At 48.7% G+C, this 21,738-nt stretch overlaps 8 protein-coding genes across 8 annotated transcripts; 5 read left to right on the forward strand and 3 right to left on the reverse strand.

The window, feature by feature from the left end:
* Positions 1-273: 273 nt before the first annotated feature.
* Positions 274-1,419, forward strand: DFJ58DRAFT_348632 (uncharacterized protein). Its single transcript, XM_041379980.1, has 3 exons — positions 274-613; positions 686-1,299; positions 1,351-1,419. The coding sequence occupies exons 1-2, from the start codon at positions 404-406 to the stop codon at positions 1,196-1,198; spliced, it is 723 nt and encodes a 240-aa protein (XP_041244379.1). The 5' UTR covers positions 274-403; the 3' UTR covers positions 1,199-1,299; positions 1,351-1,419.
* Positions 1,201-2,757, forward strand: DFJ58DRAFT_880207 (kinase-like domain-containing protein; the record flags this gene model as incomplete). The annotated part of the gene is made up of 5 exons (XM_041394532.1): positions 1,201-1,299; positions 1,351-1,523; positions 1,599-1,821; positions 1,878-1,999; positions 2,049-2,757. 5 exons carry the CDS (start codon positions 1,201-1,203, stop codon positions 2,398-2,400), a joined length of 969 nt encoding a protein of 322 aa, XP_041244380.1. The 3' UTR covers positions 2,401-2,757.
* A 236-nt stretch (positions 2,758-2,993) lies between these two features.
* Positions 2,994-3,749, forward strand: DFJ58DRAFT_716157 (uncharacterized protein; the record flags this gene model as incomplete). The annotated part of the gene is made up of 2 exons (XM_041384189.1): positions 2,994-3,159; positions 3,214-3,749. The coding sequence occupies 2 exons, from the start codon at positions 2,994-2,996 to the stop codon at positions 3,747-3,749; spliced, it is 702 nt and encodes a 233-aa protein (XP_041244381.1).
* Positions 3,750-6,433: 2,684 nt separating this feature from the next.
* DFJ58DRAFT_716158 (UMP-CMP kinase) lies at positions 6,434-7,334 on the forward strand (the record flags this gene model as incomplete). Its single annotated transcript, XM_041384190.1, has 6 exons — positions 6,434-6,512; positions 6,571-6,627; positions 6,678-6,916; positions 6,972-7,098; positions 7,146-7,210; positions 7,263-7,334. 6 exons carry the CDS (start codon positions 6,434-6,436, stop codon positions 7,332-7,334), a joined length of 639 nt encoding a protein of 212 aa, XP_041244382.1.
* A 3,781-nt stretch (positions 7,335-11,115) lies between these two features.
* DFJ58DRAFT_785380 (uncharacterized protein) lies at positions 11,116-12,962 on the reverse strand. Its single transcript, XM_041390029.1, has 10 exons — positions 12,846-12,962; positions 12,716-12,790; positions 12,620-12,664; positions 12,505-12,558; positions 12,382-12,444; positions 12,149-12,328; positions 11,920-12,094; positions 11,640-11,867; positions 11,350-11,586; positions 11,116-11,294 (listed from the first exon to the last, which is right to left on the reverse strand). The coding sequence occupies exons 1-10, from the start codon at positions 12,849-12,851 to the stop codon at positions 11,281-11,283; spliced, it is 1,077 nt and encodes a 358-aa protein (XP_041244383.1). The 5' UTR covers positions 12,852-12,962; the 3' UTR covers positions 11,116-11,280.
* A 570-nt stretch (positions 12,963-13,532) lies between these two features.
* On the reverse strand, positions 13,533-15,564 carry DFJ58DRAFT_745387 (EXS family-domain-containing protein). The gene is made up of 5 exons (XM_041387385.1): positions 15,048-15,564; positions 14,794-14,994; positions 14,524-14,745; positions 13,864-14,466; positions 13,533-13,806 (listed from the first exon to the last, which is right to left on the reverse strand). The coding sequence occupies exons 1-4, from the start codon at positions 15,467-15,469 to the stop codon at positions 13,905-13,907; spliced, it is 1,407 nt and encodes a 468-aa protein (XP_041244384.1). The 5' UTR covers positions 15,470-15,564; the 3' UTR covers positions 13,533-13,806; positions 13,864-13,904.
* Positions 15,543-16,470, forward strand: DFJ58DRAFT_745388 (uncharacterized protein). Its single transcript, XM_041387386.1, has 3 exons — positions 15,543-15,757; positions 15,811-16,032; positions 16,085-16,470. Exons 1-3 carry the CDS (start codon positions 15,607-15,609, stop codon positions 16,384-16,386), a joined length of 675 nt encoding a protein of 224 aa, XP_041244385.1. The 5' UTR covers positions 15,543-15,606; the 3' UTR covers positions 16,387-16,470.
* Positions 16,471-20,698, reverse strand: DFJ58DRAFT_785389 (tRNA synthetases class I-domain-containing protein). The gene is made up of 12 exons (XM_041390030.1): positions 20,383-20,698; positions 20,141-20,322; positions 19,364-20,071; positions 19,102-19,317; positions 18,955-19,046; positions 18,805-18,903; positions 18,626-18,752; positions 18,411-18,577; positions 18,083-18,358; positions 17,598-18,030; positions 17,324-17,545; positions 16,471-17,272 (listed from the first exon to the last, which is right to left on the reverse strand). Exons 1-12 carry the CDS (start codon positions 20,402-20,404, stop codon positions 16,583-16,585), a joined length of 3,234 nt encoding a protein of 1,077 aa, XP_041244386.1. The 5' UTR covers positions 20,405-20,698; the 3' UTR covers positions 16,471-16,582.
* Positions 20,699-21,738: the final 1,040 nt, after the last annotated feature.

The raw sequence follows: 21,738 nt of genomic DNA on the forward strand, positions 1-21,738 counted from the left end.
AGACTTGCGGTGTGGTGTCGCAGACGAGTGTTTACACGTGTTCGTGGTCAAGATCCGCGAGGGGCTGCCACAGATGTTCACATGATGTGTATATGCACCACCGTACAGGATTGCCCTATGACAGCATAAGGGCAAGGCTGTTCCTTTTGCTGTGTTGCCACGAGGCCAAGTTAAATTACCCGGTATGACATCAGAAATAAATAGAGGATGTCGAAGAAGAGAACATTCTACACAGTTCGGACACAAGCCGAAATGCACGCTTTGGTCAGTGATGCGCATTGATGCCATCGTTTTGTTCATAACCGGTCGGTGTGACGCGTGACCTCACTTGAAAGCGATAGAGTATATATGGAAATCTCGATTATCGCTGTCCCTCCACCTCAACAACCACAACTGACTTTCGATGCAGCCAGATTCTGCGTCCGTTCAGGACAACGTTTCTTCTTATAATCCTCCTAGACCCGTTCCAGATCCTGTATCGTCCCAGAGACCAGCACCACGTCCGCCACCCCCTTCGAATGGTGGTGCTCCCCGCAACACTTTAAGTGGTCTATTCGCAAACAGAGGAGGAAATGCTCCAATACCCCCTTCATTGCAGGCGAAAATGACAGCAGTATGTACTTTACTTTTCCATCTTTGATTTCACTGAAAATTTTCGTTGCTGTGTCTGACCTACCTTGTTCAGATGTTGAATCGCGGATCATCTGCGTCACCCGGTTCGGCCCCTCTCTCCCTCGATGCCACAACAAGGGCACTGCAACATGCTTCCATAAACGAATCAAACCATCCTATTCTTCAATCTTCTCACACATATTCTGCTTCACCAGGCTCGTCATCGGCTGCTACACGCGCTCGCGGACGCGGTGGCGGTGTTCCTGCTGCGGGCAGACGCAATAGGCCAGCATTCAAATTATCCGACATAAACCCTGAAACAGGAGGTGGTGCTATCGGTGCAGGGCTTGGAGCAGGGCGTCCATCGCTAGCTGAAGCCAGGAGAGGGCCCTCATCATTTGATACTCCTTTTTCAAATTTCAACAGGATCGTGTGCGTATCTCTCTCTTTCTCTTCTCCCGTTATCATGAATCAAAACCAACTTCTTCCCTCTTTTAGTGATCCTTCTGGACGCCTCAACTTCGCCGGGAAAGCAGTTCTCCATGCCGAGGGTGTCGATTTTCCAATGGACCATCTTATGCTATAAATATGGAAGAGCTCGTTCTCGAGCATGAGCTCGGCCGCGGTAACTATGGCACAGTCAAGAAGGTTCTCCATCGACCGACAAAGGTCGAGATGGCTATGAAGGTTCAAACCCCTGACACGTTTTTGATCCCCTTATCTAAACATCACTTCCAGGAAATTCGTCTCGAGCTAGACTCCACTAAACTTAATGGAATACTGATGGAGTTGGACATCCTGCACCGCGCCCTAAGCTCATACAACATTGTGGATTTCTATGGTGCCTTCTTCGTGGAATCGTGCGTGTACTACTGCATGGAGTACATGGATGGTGGTTCGCTGGCTTCTTTGTGTTGCTTTCCGAATGGTAATGTTTCTCTACCGCCAAGTTTATCTACCAGTCCGGGCTCTGTATGGACATCTAGCCCTCCACCACTTGCCGATGAGCACCTCTGCCGCATCGCTTCATCCATGTCCCATGGACTAGAATTCCTCAAAACTGAACTTGGGGTCATGCACCGGGATGTCAAACCTACGAACGTCCTTGTCAATTGCAAGGGCGAAGTGAAGCTTTGCGATTTCGGTGTTAGCGGACAGCTGGAGAAGAGCATTGCGAAGACGAATGTTGGTTGTCAGAGTTACATGGCTGTGGGTTCTTACTTCGGACTAGCACTGAACTCTATTGATATCGTGTACTTCCGCAGCCCGAGAGAATTAAGGGTTCTTCACCATCTGGATCTAATTTGGAAGATGCCTTCACTTCATACACGGTCAGTGCAGATGTATGGTCCCTGGGCCTGTCGATCGTTGAAATTGCGCGAGGAAGGTGTGCCCTAGTTGGCTATATTTTTAGTACACAACTGACCAATCAATAGATACCCATACCCTCCGGAAACTTACGAGAATGTATTTGCGCAACTAAGTGCCATAGTGGACGGCGAAGCACCTGGACTCCCAGAAGACGAGGAATTCGCAGACGAAGAAGTCGAGGTTTATTCTGGGTCTTATAGCGCATCACCAGAACAATCCAGCTTCATGCGCAAGGGAAAGCGAAGATGGTCTCCAGAGGCGCGTGACTGGGTTCGACGGTGCCTCATCAAGAATGCAGATGAGCGAGCCACCTACAAGGAGTTGCTTGAACATCCATGGATGCGCAAACATCAATGTGTTGATATGGTGAGTTGGGTAGCAAAGGCGATCGAATGGCGGGATCGGGGAGGGCGATAAGCAGGTATTGCGCATTCGCAGTGGCCGTTATGTCATGCACCCCTATCTGCATTTTTTTTGTTGCGCATTGCCTTCTCTCCACATAGATACTCGACGCATACCGCCATCGCTTTACCCAACATTCTCTTTGCTTACATGTATTATCACTCACACTCGCGCATTGACGCTGGTCGTTGATATACCCTAATCTCCTTTGTTATGTCGACATTGTCCATTATTTCCCCGTTCTCTTGGGATTGCAGTAGACCATAGTGGGCCATTATATTGTTTTGTTTCGCGGGGCATGTAGCTTTAGTTTTGACTTGCAATTAATGAGGCCGGTTGTTTGGTCTTGTTAGCATTTAAAGGTGTCACGTCTCTAGCTCTTTCAAGAACTTTGAGTATTTGTGTTTTAGATCATCGGCTCAAGCCGAGGTGTTCAAGCTTTCAAGCTGTCGTCACTCCACCAAGGTGATTTCTTGTCTAGTAACGTGTTGTCCAATCGTACTCACAGAATTCCACAGTCATCCTCAGCTTCGTGCTGTTTTCTTCGCGCGGCTTACTCTTTTTTCTGCGGTGCACCTTTTCGCCAGTCCAAAAATCCGTTCTCTGCCATGATTCATGTCAAATGGGACCGGGAGACTCTGCATTTTCCAGTGCCTCCTCTGGAGACTAAGCTCGGAAAACTGAGAACAGACCTAGCAGAATATACCCACCTTCCTCTCGGATCCTTCAAGCTCATCCACGCTGGAGCTGTGATGAAGGATGATTCCGCGCCACGTATGTACAGCCACGTATGTTTTCAGCTTGCTGCCTCAACTCAATATTTCTCAGTGACAGCTTATAAAATACGCGAAAACTCTACTATTGCGTTGATGGGCGGTCATTCACATCCATCAGCGCCGACGGCTGCCCCGTCATCCAGACCACAACCCAAAGTGAAAGAGCCTCCAACAGAACAAAGCACCATCACTGCTATCCGCACCGAGCTTGATCGTGTACGGACAACACTGGTACCAGATGTTGACGCGTTGATCAGCGCCCTGGCTCCATCAGTAGCCACAACCGTGTCATCTCACACGTCTGCTCCAACACCCGTACCAGGAAGTGCACCAACGCAATCATTTAGCTCCACTGCACGAGCTCTTCATCTCCCCCCTCCTCATCCTACGCCCGCTTCCAATTCATCGAAACCCACTTCATCAGATCACACGCGTTTATCTGAACTTTTGTTGCAGTCGTTGTTGCGTCTTGATGCTATGCATCTGGCGGGATCGGATTGGCCTGAGGCTCGAGCGGAGCGTAAAGCTGCTGTCCGTGAGGTTCAGGGAGTGCTTGACAGGTTGGATGGGGCTTGGTCGGCGCGGTGAGTGCTGACGTGTATGTAGAGTTGGCCTTGGATATGTGGACGGGCTTGCAAGATCACTATTAGTACTAGATGATATGTTTTGGACTCTGGATGGTACATTCCTTAATATATAGCGGAACTTTTGATTTTTATCCTCAAGGTTCCATGCAAATCGTACCGTGCTTCACTTCGAAAGAGTCCAAGACCGACTTCAGCCAACCCGAAGCTCGAATTGTTACTACGTACTGCGGACTACGACTGGCCACCAACACTGTACAATCATCTGAATATGGATTTACAGTTTCGGCCTGGCCTTGGAACTTACTTCACGTTGCGAATAGAATATGCCACTTATTGCACAGCTCTGCTCTTTCCTCGCACAGACATCGAGACTGAAAGGGGTTCAAAACTATCACTGCCTCGACCGTACGATGTTCACCGGCGACTTTGACTGGTCCTGGCCGTCCATCAACAGACGGCAAGGCTATTTTACATAAGTTCCTGCGCTTCAAATAGAATGAGGCAAGACCACAAACCCTTCAAACATCACTGGCTCATGAGCCAAGCATGAAGATGAATGTTGTAGAAAGCCTGAAATACGTGTTTAAGCCCGTCATCCCACGGCTTCGGAGCTCGTCAGAGATGGACGGCCAGCTTTGACAGGCGTGCTTGAGAGCGCCGGAAGCCGATCGACTTTGTTCGTGTGCTTTGTTTACGAAATTTATAAAGATTCCATAACATGGACGATCTCGATGTCCGATTGAAGATAAAATTCGCGTCGTGCTGATTTGAAGACACGCTGACCCGGATTTCTTAAGGAAAGGAGCACCGGGAACATCAATAAATCCGGCAGGCTCTTGAACTGAGATTGCTTGGAATGCTGGAAGTAAAGGCGATTCCGGGATAATGATACACTCATTGATCACTTCCGATGAGCTTGAGAATACTTCTATTATGAGCCGTGCAGAAGCCTCAAGACTGGACTGTGATGCTGACCATAGGCGTCTGCAGCCAGTCTCTACAAGATGATGGTAGTAATGCCCTCCGCAAATTTTCACTGGGATCTCGCACACCAATAGACACATCTCTTCATTCTGCATGGTCTAAGTATATGCAATTCTGAGCGACTGGTGAGCAGAATATGGGTCACGGGAAGATCATGTTCCCGTGCAAGGGAAAGGATGAATTCGGTAAGCTCGGTTTCGGATTCAGGGCATCGACAACAAACGACAAAGGCGGACACCTGCGCAACCTGAGTCGAGAGGTCGAAGAAAGAGAGCCTCCATCTAGTCGCAAAGAGATTTGTCTGGGTCTAGCGGAGCGGGTTTGTCGCGGATAGCTCCGTTCACATCCTTGCAGATGCTGGGAAATTTGCTAGCAAGCTGGTAGACCAGCGTGGCAGAGAAATATCCAGTACTTGCGCGAGAAAAAGATTCCTGCGAGCCGCTTTTCGACATTCGTCTCCTCCGTCAATTTTAGACTTCTCGTTATTTCAGCTACAGGAAACGCAACAGCAGACTTTCCGGCGCCCGCCGTGCAGCCAAATGGGTCGACTATACTCTCGGTCGTTTGATAATGTGTAGATGTGGTAATGTGGTTGATGAGGTCCATCCGGATCCCTTGTAAGCACTTCGGATAGGACTGGCGTTCAGGGGAGTTGGATTCGGCACCCTTGACAATGGCCTGGGAGAACCTGGCCTAAGTTCCTTCAAACGATGGAAGGACTGCTAATGAGGTCAGAGAGCGAGAGAGGAACAGGAGATGAAAATACTGACATTGATCGTCACTCATTCAGGAAGGTTTACAAATTGTAGGGTTCGAGGGCGCGGTTAAAACGGATTTGTTATCTCGTACGAAGATACGATTCGAAGCTTGACTTACAAGGCAGAGCCGATGTAAGTTGTGGAATTCTGCTATGGAAAGCTCGCGGGATGGTGGTAGAATACAGTTGAAGGATAAGCGGGCCGTTCATCTAGTTGCAAAAATTCTCATGTGTATTCTTACACAACAAGAGGACACGAGGCCGTGGTAAGTGCGGACATCAATGATTGTTAGCTCACATGGTCCATTGCACAGCCAGACGGACGTTGACAACCAACTGTTCAACAATCAACCGTTCGTGTGCTAGATGCAGCCCATAGCCTCATACCATATCAACCCTCTTCTTCATTCCTATCGGAACTTCAACATTATGTCCTGATGAACAAGTAAATGGTCCAGTGTTACTGCACTCGAGGAATTTACCAAGGTCTATTAGTGGGAGGATCAGCCATTTTTCCAGACAAATTCCTCGTGCAATAGACAGCTACTCGACATGCCATAATATTCCTTTGATGAAATCGCCTGAGAATCTTCCTGGACCAATCCCAAGAGGACATGAGTGTAGAGCATTGAAGGAAAGCAAGGCCAAGTGAAAATTTGCATGATTATCAAATGTCATTACTTTCGCAAACAACTCTAAGGCGGCTTCAAATTGGGGCGCTACCTGTCAATTTGGCATGCGTTATAAGGAGCCGCCATCAACACGCAAGGGCCCCAATCCTTTTCTCCTTCTCGGTTTGTCTCTGGCTTCATTCGGCGTCTTCTTCTACATCGTCAAACGTCGAGAGACAGCTTATCCGGCATCGAAGCAGCCTAGACAACACGACAACCCTCTTATTCCTCCCCGACACCGAGATCAGTAACTTCAAACCAAATCAATCCAACATGGCAGAATCCACGTCATCACCCGTTTTTGACGCCCAGAAAGTCACCGTCATTTATGTCCTGGGTGGGCCTGGAGCTGGCAAGTTCCCACTCAGAAACCGACCGTTGCGCATACGCTGGTCTGACAAGTGTCATAGGGAAAGGCACGCAATGCATCAAGCTCGTTGACGCATTTGGCTTTTGCCATCTATCTGGTTAGACCTTGTCACCTCTTTATCAGGGCTGATGCGAATATGGGACCCAGCTGGAGACCTTCTACGTGAAGAACAAAACCGAGAAGGGTCTCAATATGGTGAAATGATCCGAACATATATTCGAGAGGGTAATATCGTTCCATCTCATGTCACCATGAAGCTCCTTGAGAATGCTATGGCCGGAGAGATGAAGAAAAAGACGGGAGATGGGTGGGTGGATGGCAAGGGTCGATTCTTGATCGATGGTTTCCCTCGGAAGTTGGATCAGGCTATTGGATTCGATGAAACGGTGCGACAGAACGTTGCTCACTTCACCATACCATGATACTGACTTCAGGGTCCAGGTATGTCTCGCTTCATTGGTCATCTTCTTCAACACATCGGAAGATGTAATGCTTCAACGCCTGCTGGAGCGCGCAAAAACCAGCGGACGTGAAGACGACAATGTCGAAACTATTAGAAAGCGTTTTCGTACGTGATACCTGCTCTTGTTGTTCCTTGACTTACAACGAGATCAGGCACGTACAACGAGCAAACCATGCCCGTGATAGAGCATTACAGGGCACTGAACAAGGTTGCAGAGGTGAGCAATGGTTTACATCTATTTTCCGCTGTGCTTAGCCCTATATGTGTAGATCGATAGCACGGCAGCAGTCGAGGAAGTCTATCGTGCGGCGTGTGCTACCGTTACCAACCTGTTTCCTTGAGTTATACCCAGAATACCTCCTTAGACATCGAAATCCGAACACTTTTTGTCCTCAACTTCAAGCGCTGTTGGGATATCGCCAGTGCGCTCTCGAGTAAACTCAGGAACCTGATATACCACTAGGGTAGAATTGATGCTAAATACACTTGCTTCGTTCCACAGCTAGCACGTTGGTTACAGTCATTTGTGTTCTGGGTACCACCGGGCTCTCGATCACGAACTACCTTTTCTTTTTTTAAAAAATTGCAGTTTATTGTCTTCTCGAGATCTACTACGCCTTCCCATCTCGATGCTCCGATGATGATAACGTCGGAGGAGAATCGTTGGTGCTGTCTCCTATGCTTGCTCAATGTTGTGCCACCTAGTGGCACACGACACCAAGCATGACTCGCACTTGCGCACTCGGGCCCACCTTACGGCAGAAGATCAACAACTCGCGACAGGTACCTAACTAGGTGCTGACCTTGCTTGACTGACTTTCAAGGGCATGAGAACTGACAGAACCGCGGAGTCTGCATCGAGAACGCGGAATTGGTAGAGAAAATTTGAGGTATCCCTTCTTATCATTTCTTCAGCAAGTCCACTTCGACTGCAGTGCTTGATACCATTAACCTCCATTAGAATGGCACGGGCCGGGCGACTTGTTACTAGTGCCAGACAGTCCAGAAAAAAGAACTCCCTCGTTCGGACGTTTAAAGACCATGAAGACGCGGTAGTCGAGTTGCAGTCTTCCCCGATGGACGACGTATGGTGACGGGCTCGTATAAGATGCTTCGTTTGTGGGACTTGACAGACGGGGTTTTGTTGAAGCAGTTGGAGGGGCATACCAACAGGGTGGAGGATTTAGCAGTATCACGAGATGGCCAATTCATCGCGAGTGGCTGCAGTGATGGAGAGCTGATCATCTGGCGCGGAGACAATGGAGCTCGTAGCCAAACCTTCAACGCTCACTCCACGTCTTTGTTCAGTTTGGACTTTTCTCCAGACAGCACAATACTGGTAACCGGTTCATATAATGAAATGACGAAGCTCTGGAGGACAGAAAATTGGCAACTTCATGGATACCCAATCACTTGCTGCATGGCTCCATACACTAAATCAGTTGTTTACTGGATTCGCTATTCGCCGTCCGGTGAACATCTTGCCATCGCAACAGAGAACGATATCCAGATATGGAATCCCAGCACGAAGAAATGCATCGCAACTTTCAAGGCTCATGCAGCAATGGAAGGTGCTTTCAGTAGCACACTCCAATGGACGCCGGATGGGAGACGCCTTCTCTCAGCGGGCTCAAACCTTGATCCCAGTATATTGGAGTGGAATACGCACACCTGGCAGCAGGTTGGTGATCCCTGGAAGGGCCACACTGCCCGCATCAGCGACATTGCCATTGACACCACTGGCACTCTTGTCGCCTCCTCATCTGATGACGAAGATGTCCGCCTTTGGAAGCTTTTGGATCGGCAGACTATTGCCATATTCAAGCACTCCGATAAAGTATTCTGCGTCACCTTCACCCTCGATAGCAAGCACGTCCTCAGTGGAGGCAATGATAGCAAGGTTTCAGAGTGGGCAGTACCTCGGGACGCTTTGCAAGGGGATGAACAGGAGCTACAGCAGGTAAGTTCTTACCTGTCCCCCGTTATTCTATATGACGTCTTTTGAAGGCTCGAGACGCTGAACTAAACGTACGTGTCCACCCTTGACTCGTGTAACAAGATTTTAGCGTTTATCATGATCGTGTAGATTCTCGCTATGCACACGGCAGCTCGTGGTGCATGTCTCGAGGGGAGATTGGATGTCGCTAGTCGGCTCCTCATACAAGAGATCGATGCTGGTCCTAACAAGCACACCTCCTATGCCAATCGTTCTTTTGTCATGTCGCGACTATATTGTCATGAATCCGCGCTTCGCGATGCAAATCAGGTCAGATACACTAACCCATGATGACCGTAGGCTAACTTTGATAATGACTTAGTCCATTATCATCAAGCCCTCGTTGACAGGCTATATCTCCAAGGGCATTGCCCTCTGCGAGAAAAGGCAGTTTCAGGAGGCAACCACAGCGTTTGATATTGCGTTTACATTTACAAAGAAAAATTCGTCTTTGAATCATCTTCTTTTCTTGATCAAGGCAGGTCATATCCTTCTTACACGATCTGTGCCTTCTTACGGCTTTCAGGTCATCGCGCTATTCAATGCAGATGAACATGATCAAGCGATGCAACGCATCGGGGAGCTATCTTCTACTCCCCATAATGATCCTATTCCTTCTCGTATCGTTGAAGTGAGTATTGTACCTCAACCAGCGCCAGGTTCGGCTACTGACACTATTTTTCTGTCCTTCGCACATCAGGCGTATCTACATGTCGAACTGGGCAGGACTGCGTTGCGGGATTACGATCTCAATCTTGGACTACCTGGAGCCACTCCGCTGAAACCTCGCGCGCACGAAGTGGCTAGCGCTGTTGACCACTTCACCACCGCCGTCAATGCAAGCTCTTTCTTTTTCGGATTACCAATTCATACCGAATACGAGGTATTTATCGAGGTGTGTTGATATAGTTTAACGAAAAATCACTTTCATCCTCAACTTCGTTGTTTGCAGCTCTTCGGATGGGATCTCAAGTCCTTGTGGGAGACCGCGAATAAGCAACAGTGCCGTGCGCTCTTGTTGGCCGGTAAACACGGAGAAGCTTTCAAGTCGTTCTATTCCATGATGGACAAGTGTGATGAACCTACAAAAGCCAGCTTACGAACTTGGTTTAGTGGCAAGTCTACGATAATGTCACATACGCCACTGTCCTTAACCGCCCCAAATCAGCACTCTAGTCGATATGAAGGATATGAAGGATGCTCTATGGAGCCATCGCCGCGAACGGTTGCTTGCGCATTTCGGAGAACTCTTCCACCCGCGGTAGAGCAATCTGGCAATTTGATAGACACTGGATAACGGAATGTTATGAGACTCAAGATCTTGGCATCTCACCTTCAGAACGATACTATATACAAGAAGATTGTATTCAACGTTTACAGGCTCGATAATTGTACATGCATGAAACAATGGATATCAAAGAAACAAATCCGTAATTAAAATGACAGCACCAATGAAGGAGTCATTGAAGTGACTTGTGATCATTGGATTGGGTGCGCAGTATGTATGTATGTAGGACCTTCAACCTCGCCGCGCGGTCAATGATCCCGTATCCATATCCTAGGGGCCAGCGAGGGAAACCATTAGGCGTCATCCTGATTGTCCTCTGACACGTCATTGGTTTAAAAACCACTCTTTAAGTAGAAAATTCAAGTTGTGGGGTTGCGGATGGCTTAAGTGGATATGCCTCCAAACCTAGGACTGCACACCAGCGGTCGCCGGCCTTAAAGCCAGAAGGTCGTGGGTTCAACGTTCAACTCCCGCACAAACCATGGCCAGGGAGTTTTAGTGGGTATTGCGTGTCAGCAGAGCTCCTCATAACCGCCTAATCCGGCTTGCAATGGTATGCGTAAATGCATTTCTCCCTGGAGAGTTGGCACTCTTACAACGTGGCTTATAACACCGCGCTATGTGCCGTCAGCTTGGGGCCAGACTGTGTCGGTTGCTGCAGACTTTGTGCCTCTCTCTCTCTCAAAATAAATAAATAAATACATGTTGTGTTCTACCAACTTGCGTGACCTCTGAATTGATCAATTCTTCTCGCCCAAAAGTATGCGAATACCTACCAGAGCTTGTGTGGTGTGCAGCATTTATATCCCCAGTGTACCAGCCAGTCTCCAGCAAGATATACTCAGTGAACTTGTGAGAATTTGCAATTGAAATTCATATAGACATTTCGGTGTGTTTCCTACTATCAGTAATGTACATCCTTGTTCCCATAGACATACAGGTGCATATAAGTTTTGTATACATGATGATATTAGCAAGCGTCTCAGGCAGGCGCACCCGCAGTTCAACGTTGACCATCTACAGGAACACATCAGACAAGACCAACAAGCGACAGGTCTAAACAGGTACTCACAAGCCTTGGTCTCGTACTTGCCAATACCGACGATGATGTTTTGAGGCTCCTGAGCCTTGCCAGAGAGGTAGTTCTCGATAATGCTCTTGGTGCCGCTTGCGTAACGAGCCTGAGCATCGAGGGTAGTACCAGAGTAATGGGGTACCATGCCATTACCGCCGCCAAGGACGTTCTTAGCTGTGCGCAAGACGTGGTCTTTGGGTGCAGGCTGGACGTTCCAAACATCACCAGCGTAACCTGTTGCCATCTTAGCTCAATGTGCAGATATTATGTGTGGTGGGGTCACGAACCGTTCAGGTGACCACTTGCAAGGGCAGCAGCTACGGCGTCCTTGTCACAGATAGCACCACGAGCGGTGTTGACGAGCCATGCACCCTTCTTGAAGTGCTTGAGAAGCTCAGCGTTGACGAGGCCGAGTGTACCCTCGTGCAGAGGACAGTTGACGGTGACGACGTCGCACTGCGAGACGAAGTCCTTGAGGTCCTCGACGCGACGAGCCTTGATGGCCTTACCAGCAGCTGTAATGACACGAGTCAAGCTATATATAGCCGAAAATAGTGTGGTACAAACCTTCAGGCAGGGGAGCGTAGTCGAAGTAGAGGAGCTCCTTGCAGTCGAAGGGCATCAGACGCTGGAGAACACGGTAGCCGATACGACCAGCACCAATGGTGCCAACGACCTTGCCCTCGAGATCGAAGGCATTGCGAGCAATATCAGAGACCATCCAGTCTCCACGCTCGATCATCTAAGGGTGGCAAGCAATTAACAGAGGGAAGCACGCGCCAGCGGGTCGTCATACCTCGTGTGCTGGAACAAAGTTCCTGACGAGGAGGAGGATAGACATTACAACGTGCTCAGCGACGGAGACGACATTGGATCCTGAGACCTCCAGGACCTGAATACCATTTTTGACAGAGGCGTTGAGGTCAATGTGGTCAGAGCCAACACCAGCGGTGACACAGAGCTTAAGCTTCTTGGCCTATCAGGAGTATGAATAAACCGTTCATATCGATGGCTCGACGATCATCATACCTTCGCGACCAAATCACCGGTGAGATACCCGGGGTGGAATGGAGTCGTAATCAGGATTTCAGCCTATAAAGGAAGATAAGTACACGTGGATATATATATACACATAGTGGGGCTTGGACGTACATCAACGATGTGCTTCTGGAAGTCGCTATCAGCGCCCTCTTTTGAGTCTGAAACCTACACAAATGAATAGATTAGATGACTGCGTAAGTATGCTGAGAGCAACTTTGATCCATACGATGTACTCGTGGCCTTGAGACTCGAGCCACTTGCGGATACCGAGCTATATGGAAAGCTTGAGTAAGTCTATTGCAGATAATCTAGAATTACGAACCTGGTTCTCCACAGTACCAAGGAGACGGGGCTCGCTCTTAGCAGCATCACCGCCCTTGTAGAGGATAGCTAAGATCTAGAAGCGCAAGCGCATCAGATCTTGTAATCGATGATAGGGAGTTCATCATTACCTTCATGAGTAATGTGAGTTTCTGAGGACTAAAGGAAGATGTGTAGTTGGGAGAGTGGGTGGAGAATGAGTCCTTGTATCGATGAAAGTTCAGGATCTTTATAGGAGGTGTCCGGGGTGTAAGCGGGGCTACTGCGATCGGAAAATATGCATCAGCTGACAGTACTGTGTGGGCCTACCGTGCGCGTCATGGCCTTCCGGTTTTGGCCTCTGATGAAGATGCAAACGATCCGTCAATTACAGATTCCACGCCCAGATGGGGATCACGTGTGCCCACCCGGTCGCGTCCATTAACCAAAAATAAAACACTGATCAGCATCTATTGTATCGCGTTCCGGAGGAAGGCGCTCGCACGGTATAATTGCGGACGGGATCGGAAGAAACCGTTTTCCACTCATGTGACACTATATACGGCGGACGTCCGAGTTCAACAACAATATTAAATTAAGTAGACTTGGGAGATGGGCAAGGGGGCCTGTGACGGTCCGAGCAGTCAGCTTCATCTCACGTTCAAACGGGACAGTCCTTACCTGACACACACTCGGATGGACCTTGTTCAGAAATTAGTACGGATAGCTATAAGTTAGGCGGGCGTCGGAGCACCTCGCGGGAACAACTACCCCAGCACGGGAACTCCAGTCTTCTCTGTCATTTATGGTATGTGACATGCATACGAGAGAGGGACGACGAGCTCGTGAATTGGCCAAACAGAGATAATTACGAGTAGACTCCAGTCCACTCCAGTGGGAGTCGGACAAGCAGATACACACTGATCTTAAGTCATTAACAATCATAATCAGACATTATTGTCAAGCACACGCTCGTTTGGTTAAATTTGATATTTTGATGGGAACGTCTGCTTGGTTCGATCGGGAGTGGTTTTGGTGTGTAACCAGCGAAAAACGAACTGGACCGAGTTATTGAGGGGGTCTGATGTATTAATAATTGCTGAAGGTGCTATACTATGAGCTATTCCGTTAGCATGCCATGGACCCTGTCAAGTGAATCTGATTACTCACTACAATAAAAATCGCTATCTAGAACGTTCTGATGCGAGCACCTAATCATCATCCATAGGATCAGAACGATTTGATGGCATCAACTCAACTTCTTCTGGTGCAGTTCTGATTGACGTAATCTGAGATTTGTGTTGTGCGTTCTTTACGACCTCCCATTCCACCCGAATGAACACCCACATCCATCGTCGTAAGACTTCCGCAACCTCAAGCCAGAGCATGAGAGCACTTCCTTCCGACTGCGAATGCAGATGACTCGATAGTTTAATTGACCATGTCATACGGAGCACGAGGTTGAAGAACATAACCAGGGGGTATACCAGAAGTGGGTAGAGGAGCACTGGTCGAAGTCCATAAGGATATGACTGGTGACGGTATATTGCGCTACCAAGAACTTGGTGGCTGGAAGAGGTGTGAGACTGTGTGACAATATGTGCGTCGGAAGACCCAGCAATGGAAGAGGCTTTTGAATGGAGAGACGGGAGCACAAGGGGTCGCGGATTGCTTCGTGAATCCGCAGATCGCGGTTTCAAAAGGTTAAGACCCCAATCATTGGTTAGATCCCACCAGAAGGAATACAGCGAGTTCACAACCGCGGCTAAAAGCCTAAATAATTGATGTAGCATCTCACTTAGCAACGACAAATTTATGAACCTTACTTACCATAGGCGAAATAACGGATGTTCCCCGTGCCATGACTCCCGCGTGACCAATTCACCTTTCACTTCTGCGAGCTCCAGTACCACAATTCTTTGAGCGGCAGAAAGGAATATCACCGGGAACGAGGATGCGTATTTGAGTGCATTCAAGAGGGGTCGCTTACTGGTGTTGGTAGGAGACCAGTGCTCGATTAAGCACTGGCGGAAGCGAATAATATACGGTAGACTGGCACCTATGAGTACAGATTTGCACAGACGGGTGAGTGGTACGCACCTCATGAGCGTTGGAAGTATCCACTGAGAGAGGCCATTGAGGGATGGAGGAGACAAAAGACTTCCGCCTGGAAGTAACATACAAAGAGAAAGCCAAACGTCGCCAAGGACTTTTGCAAATGACGTGAACACGTCTGCGAAGACTACATCCGAAAAATACACTGGGCTATCCATTGAAGAGAAGAGACACCTTGCAGCGCTCCTGTTGGAAATTATTACAGCGCTATCATGAAAAGACGTAGATGATACTCTTACTGGAGGAACAGATCTCTCTCGCGTTTTTGGCACAATTCAAATGGGCATATGAGAGTTGTTAGCACACCCAAGGAGCTCAGGGCAGGGATGTATTTGAAGGTATCCACCAGCACAGTGTTCGAGTGAGTGGCAAGTCGGAAGAAAGACCATCCAGCAAAACACCAAGTTGCATATCCTGCGAATAGACGGTATACGGACATATAAGACACTCGCGGTGACGAGGATACTCGTGAAGACGAGGAGCTGGTAGGCAAAAATGCACGACCAGGGTGGAACTCTAGTGCTGACCCTGCATCAATCCCGAGTAGGTGCAATCCGTGAAGGTTGGTCGCCCATCCTAGTATGCCCAAGCCGATGAGAAAGAGTACGCGAAACGGGAGGGGGAAAGAGGTAGAGAGCGGAACTGCATCACCCAAATCCATTCTATAGATTAGAGTCGCAAAGCATGGAAAGAGCAGACGATACTGGCTGACACTGCGGAGGTCAGTGCAGGACGCTGTTGCAATAATGATTTAACGTTTAGACACCACGTGACATTGTCCCTTCTACTCCAACCACTATGGCTGAGAAGGCGGGTGCATATGGCACCAAGGCCGGCGACACTGATTTCAGGAAGAAATGGGATAAGGAAGAATATGCTGAACGGGCACGGAAAAAGGACGATGAAGAAAGGACCAGAATGCAAGAAAACGAGGAGCGTCTCAAACAAGGTACGCAATATCTACTGCTTGCTTTTTAGACTGGGTACTACTTCATCACACAGGCAAGAAACCGCGCAAGGCCCCCAAGGAAGACCTTCCGAAGCCGACAGAGCTCATGAAACGTCGAGAAACCTCTCTCGAACTGGACAAGAATCTCGGAAAAACCATGGTTGTGCAGAATCCCGGCGCACGAGGGCCGGGGCAGCCTGGTTTCTTCTGTGATACTTGCAATCGAAACTATAGGGACAGTACGGGTTATTTGGATCACATAAATAGTAAAGCACGTATGTCAACACAACGATCGCAAATGGTGCATATCTTTAAACACGGGCATAGATCTCAGGAAACTTGGTCAGACGACCCGTGTGGAACGCTCCACCCTCACACAGGTTCGCGCTCGAATAGCATATCTACGGGAAAAAACCAAAGAGGCATCATCCGCGAAGGCTTTTGATTTTGATCAGCGGCTTGCAGAGGTCAAGGCAAAAGAAGATGCTCGGCGAGCCGAGAAGAAAGCTCAAAAGCAGGCTCAAAAGGAGGAAACTCGCCTTGCACTTGCCAAAGACACTGTCATGGACGGTGATGATGAGATGTCGAAGCTCATGGGCTTCGGTGGCTTTGGATCCACCAAGAAATGATCATCTACTAATACCCACACAACCTCAAACTGTATCTGTAGCCGCAATTCACTGTATCATCACGCCTGTCTTCCACGTGCCTGTTATTATATTACCGAGAACTCCCGTCTTCGCATGCGCTAACCTAATTGTACAGCAGGTAATGTACAGATTCCGCCATCTGATTCTTGTCTACTTCTAGCCCCCTCTGAAATTATTATGCCCGAACCAGTGACAGCGTGAACTTGACGTCTGCCACCTCCTGTTCCTCTTCGATCACGAGTACCCCGCCATTTCTAGTTTTCACATCAGCAGGCGCGCTACGGATGGTCTTCTGAATGGCTTCTGCGTGCTCCTTGAGGGCGTCTTGCAACTCTGCCCCCGAGTCCTCCTCAAAGCAGTAGTACACGTTCAGGTCATCAGTGGCTTGCAGGCCTGCTTTTTTCCGAAGCTTCTGCACCCGGTTGATGACCTCTCTTGCAAGCCATTCGCTCATCAGCTCAGGGTGGACTTGAATATCCAGTCTGACCACGACATCGTTATCGGTATGGGTTGCATACTGGCCTTCAGAAGCGGGTGGCAACTCGAGGTAACGTTGCACGGTCAGGTCACCAGTGACTAGCTCAATGCCATCAACTGTGAGCTTCCCTATGTCGATGTATGCCTTGACATCGGTGGAGGAAACATTGGGAAGCGCGTTCTTAACTCGTCCGAGATCCTTGCGCAGTTTGCGGCCTAGTGTGCCCCAATCTGCGACAGCTCGGTAGCCAATGCCACATGCGGCCTCGTCGGTGGTGAACACCACGTCGCGTACGTTAAGCTCTGATTGGATGTAACGTTGCAAAGACTGTACATCGGCAATGTACTGCTCCTCAGGATGGAAGATAAGGAGTTCTCTGAGAGGTGTCTGTGTCGTAGATTGGTTAAAGCAATTCTCATGACGGCGAATAAAGCTTACTTTCAAGGACAAGTTATTCTTCTCCCGGATATACCGAGTAAGGTCAATCACAGCTTGCATGCGTTTCACCTGGCGCTCGATCACCTCATCGAAGTACTCTTCCTTGACGTCGGGGAACATGAGGAAGTGAACTGATCGTGCATCGGGAACAGAAGGATCCTCCGGGATATATTCGCGCAGAGTCTGGTACAGGTTTTCCGTCATGAAGGGCGTGTACGAGGACTGGCAGAACATCAGCATGGTCAGTCATGGTATTTTCTCATAGAACACGCACCATGGTCCTGCAAAGGGTGAACAGTGTCTCGAAAAGTGTGTTGAGAGCGGCAATCGTGTCCTCTTTGCCATCCTCGCCCTTTAATCTCCGCCGGTTGAACCGGATGTACCAGTTCGTTAGCTCATCGATAAGATCGAGGAGTCGCGGCAAGATGGTGTAAAGCCTGTAAGCCTTCATCTCGTCCTTCACAAGTTTGATGAGAGATTGACACCGAGCAAGGATCCATCGATCCATGACGTTGTTTGAGACAGGAGCGTGTGGCTTGTACATGAACTGCACACCAGTGGTTTTCTCAAGGAGCGTCACTTGGCCAAGGAAGAATCGGACGGAGTTCAACCAGGGCAGAAGAACGCGAGAAATAACGTCCCGGACACCTTCCTCGCGGAAGCGCAAGTTTTCACCCCGCACGATGGGAGAGTTAACCAGGAACATCCTGGGACAAAACTAAGCTTGAATGTAGCATGTATCACTGAATTGACACCGACCTCGTAGCGTCCGCACCATATTGGTCAAAGATGATATGAGGGTCGGGGTAATTTCTAAGACTTTTGCTCATCTTCTTGCCATCGGCGGCGAGTACGAGACCGGTGACAATTAAATTCTTCCACGGTGCAGTACCGAAGAGATGAGTTGAGAGGATGAGCAACGTGTAGAACCAACCCCGAGTCTGATCGATACCCTCTGACACGAAGTCACCCGGAAAGTTCTTGAGGAAAGACTCTTTGTTTTCGAATGGGTAGTGTGCTGATGCATATGGCATGCTGGAATGGTCGTGTTGTTAATACGGTTTGCAGGACGGGTGAGCCGAGTTACCTTCCAGATTCGAACCAGCAGTCGAAGACTTCCTCCACGCGCCTCAGGACGCCCTTGCCCATCTTCGAAGGAATAGTCAGGTGGTCAATTTTTTCGCGGTGAATGTCTGTGAGGCCAGTGACACCACTCAGCTCCTCGAGTTCGGCGATGGAGCCGATGCAGACAACCTGTGCTCTGATCAATTCACACCCATGCTGAAAAATGCTATTACCGACCTCTTCATAGTCATCACTGGCCCACAGGGGTAGTGGTGTGCCCCAGTATCGATTTCTAGATACATTCCAGTCACGCGCATTAGCTAGCCAGTTTCCAAATCGACCATCTTTGATATGCTGAGGCACCCTGATGAACAGAATTGAATCGACGTTTGCAGGGAAGCGAACAGTGCACTCACCATAGTGTGTTCAGGTTGTTGGTAACAAGCTGGTCCACAATGGGTTGTACGCGGATGAACCACGACGGCACGGCACGATAGATTAAGGGTGTTCCTGATCTGGGGAAAGAAGTCAGCGTACTGATCAATGTTCTGTTCTAAGGGCTTTACCGCCAGCAGAACGGATAGGAATGCTTGATGGTCGATTGCACAATGAGACGACCTTTCGCCTTCAAGACCTTCATGATCTCCTTATCTGCGACCTTTAGACCAACGGTGAGCACTGCCAAATGGTTCAATCAATCAATGATGACAAACTTTGATGTATATGCCCTCGAAATCGGTGACTGGCTTGGTGAATTTGCCACCATCGTCTAAGGGGCAGGGAGGCATCTCTTCGGGACAAAGGACACCATTTTCGATAGCAACGCGAGCATCATCTTCACCAAATGCCGGGGCTTGCTGCACGATACCTGTACCGTCTGTTGCCGTGACATACGTATCCACAAAAACGCGAAATGCGCGATCTTCATACTGAAGGATGGTCGGAAACTGCACGAAACAAAGGTATTTCACATACCTGTTCTGTGAAATACTCGAAGAGCGGCGTATATTTCCATCCCTTCATTTCGATACCCTTGTAAGATGCCAGCTTCTTGAACTTGGCTTTCTTGGGATCTTTGTAGAGAGTCCCAAGAAGCTGATCACAAAGTATATAATTTGCGTTGTGCTCTTCATCATGAATCTTGATGTAAGTCAGCTCGGGGTGAACACACAGCGCTAGATTGGATGGTAGGGTCCACGGTGTAGTCGTCCATGCTAGAAGGGATGTGCTGGGATCATCAACTAGCGGGAATGCGATGGTGACTGCAGGATCGTTTACATCCTTGTAGTTTAGCCCTGCTTCGAAGTTCGAAAGTGGGGTGGTGCATCCTGTAGAATAAGGCATGACGCGCTGGCCACGGTACACCATGCCTTTTTTCCAGAGCTCCGAGAACGCCCACCACTCGCTTTCCATGAAAGGCGTGTTTAGCGTTTTGTAGTCGTTGTCAAAGTCAATCCATCTACCCATGCGCTCGACAGTGACGCGCCAGTCTGATGCGTAACGCATGACGATGGCACGACATTCCGCATTGTATTTGTCGATTCCCATGGCCATAACGTCTTGCTTGCCAGTGATTCCAAGTTTCTTATCGATCTCATGCTCGACGGGGAGACCGTGAGTGTCCCATCCAAATCGACGCGTAACATGATGGCCTGTTACATGGGCATGTCGAGTGATGATGTCCTAGATCAAGGAAGCGGACGTTAGCAGATCGGTCAACGATGAAGATAAGATATTACTGTGATCACATACCTTGATGGTACCCGCGAGAAGGTGACCATAGTGAGGAAGACCAGTCGCAAAAGGAGGACCGTCGAAGAAGACATATTCCGGTTTGCCTTCAGACAGCTTCAAACTTGTCTGGAAAGCATCAATCTCGCGCCAGTAAGCGATTACTTTCTCCTCCTCCTTTGGAAAGTTGAATGGTTGGGTTACTAGTTCAAAAGACGCTGGTGAGCAACATAATGTACGGGCGTAGTCACCAAACTACGCACTGTCTTGTTTTGGGAATGACATCCTACTATCTCGACTTCAGCAATCGTGTAATCTGTATGAGCAGCCCTGTCGCGATGAAGGCGATTCTTTTGAGCCGATTCTTTTTAAAGTGATATCTTGATCTAAGGTGTGACTCGAGCTTCGGATTCTGACTCGGATATCAAAACCAAACAGGGTATGTATGTCACCAAGAAACGTGGATCATGGACCAGGTCTAGCAGCCTAACGATATATCAGTAGCGCTCGCGAAAAACACCAGTACAAGCTGAACAGTGTAGATCGATGGATGTGATGATCAATTCAATTCACGGTCACATCATATCGTACTATCTTGTAGCCCCTTCGAAAGCAAAATTTCGAACCCCGCGTCGACGATTTTCGGCAAACAGCGACAAGACTTGGTTTGGGAGTCCCGGGAGTTTCTCTTGTCGAAACAAAGAAGTCATGAACTTCGACGTCTTATATTATAATATAACTGCGGCAAAGCTCGGTGAGTCACTCGATTATCCACTCAAGTTGTCAAATTTCTGAGTCGTTGCTTGAGCATCACCGGTCGCTCAAGCTTTCTTCGCGTGACCTACCACCGTGACGGCCATTGAACCCTCCAGTTTAACGTTTAACATTCAATTTTCGGTGACTGTCAAGCTGCCAGGGCTATATTTCATGACAGGATGTCGTTTGAGTTTTTTTGCGACATCTCTTATAAGTTAACATTAGTAGCGCATCATGATACCAATGGGTCTATGTGCAGTTGGCAGGCATTCACAGTGACAGGCGCCATCCCAACGAAGAATCCATACACAGTCAATAAGCCCGTGGTGCTAGTGCCTATCATAGTGCTCTCAAAGTTTCGACGTGTTTCGACCTCAAGGGTGTCATGTTTGAACTACTTCCGCATCATTTCTGTCGATCCCAAACCGACATGTCCTCGTAATGGTTCTCAACACATAACTAGCGCCTGAAGCGTATACCGAACGGGCTTCCGAACGAGATAGAAAGGCTTCATCATCATTATTATCTCTCATTCATTCCCTGAAGAGCAATGTCGCTACTGTGTCAACACTGACCAGTTTGACCCGGGATGACACCTGCTTCCCGATGGCGAACTCTCGCCGACTGCAAGGATTGCAGGGAGTCCTTTCTTTGAGTTTGGAAGAAGGCATATCGTTTAGTAACGCGATTTCTTCATCACTAGCCAACGCACAACTTGGAGTATGTCCTGGACGGTTTTTTGCAGAGGGTTTGTTGTGCGCAGCGTTCATGCAGATCTCAGTGACAATCAACTTCTTGAAGGCCAAAGATGCGAACAACCGGAATCATCCCAGTGATCGCAAATGGTGTTATGTCATGAGTTC

Source organism: Suillus subalutaceus (genome assembly GCF_016647625.1).
Source record: "Suillus subalutaceus strain FC151 chromosome Unknown DFJ58scaffold_46, whole genome shotgun sequence".
NCBI lineage: Eukaryota > Fungi > Basidiomycota > Agaricomycetes > Boletales > Suillaceae > Suillus > Suillus subalutaceus.

Excerpts from the sequence above, each read along its gene's own strand:
- DFJ58DRAFT_348632 (XM_041379980.1), top strand. The coding sequence starts at position 404 with ATGCAGCCAGATTCTGCGTCCGTTCAGGACAACGTTTCTTCTTATAAT. Across the intron at positions 614-685 it reads TGCAGGCGAAAATGACAGCA|ATGTTGAATCGCGGATCATC; the intron begins GTATGTACTTTA and ends TACCTTGTTCAG.
- DFJ58DRAFT_785380 (XM_041390029.1), bottom strand. Across the intron at positions 12,665-12,715 it reads TTGGTACTGTGGAGAACCAG|CTCGGTATCCGCAAGTGGCT; the intron begins GTTCGTAATTCT and ends CTTTCCATATAG. Across the intron at positions 12,329-12,381 it reads CCGGTGATTTGGTCGCGAAG|GCCAAGAAGCTTAAGCTCTG; the intron begins GTATGATGATCG and ends TACTCCTGATAG.
- DFJ58DRAFT_745387 (XM_041387385.1), bottom strand. The coding sequence starts at position 15,469 with ATGGATTTGGGTGATGCAGTTCCGCTCTCTACCTCTTTCCCCCTCCCG. Across the intron at positions 14,995-15,047 it reads GAGAGAGATCTGTTCCTCCA|GAGCGCTGCAAGGTGTCTCT; the intron begins GTAAGAGTATCA and ends AATTTCCAACAG. Across the intron at positions 14,467-14,523 it reads CATCCGTTATTTCGCCTATG|GCTTTTAGCCGCGGTTGTGA; the intron begins GTAAGTAAGGTT and ends TCAATTATTTAG.
- DFJ58DRAFT_745388 (XM_041387386.1), top strand. The coding sequence starts at position 15,607 with ATGGCTGAGAAGGCGGGTGCATATGGCACCAAGGCCGGCGACACTGAT. Across the intron at positions 15,758-15,810 it reads CGAGGAGCGTCTCAAACAAG|GCAAGAAACCGCGCAAGGCC; the intron begins GTACGCAATATC and ends TTCATCACACAG. Across the intron at positions 16,033-16,084 it reads TCACATAAATAGTAAAGCAC|ATCTCAGGAAACTTGGTCAG; the intron begins GTATGTCAACAC and ends ACACGGGCATAG.
- DFJ58DRAFT_785389 (XM_041390030.1), bottom strand. The coding sequence starts at position 20,404 with ATGTCATTCCCAAAACAAGACA. Across the intron at positions 20,323-20,382 it reads GTCATTCCCAAAACAAGACA|TAACCCAACCATTCAACTTT; the intron begins GTGCGTAGTTTG and ends CTTTTGAACTAG. Across the intron at positions 20,072-20,140 it reads TTCTCGCGGGTACCATCAAG|GACATCATCACTCGACATGC; the intron begins GTATGTGATCAC and ends TCCTTGATCTAG.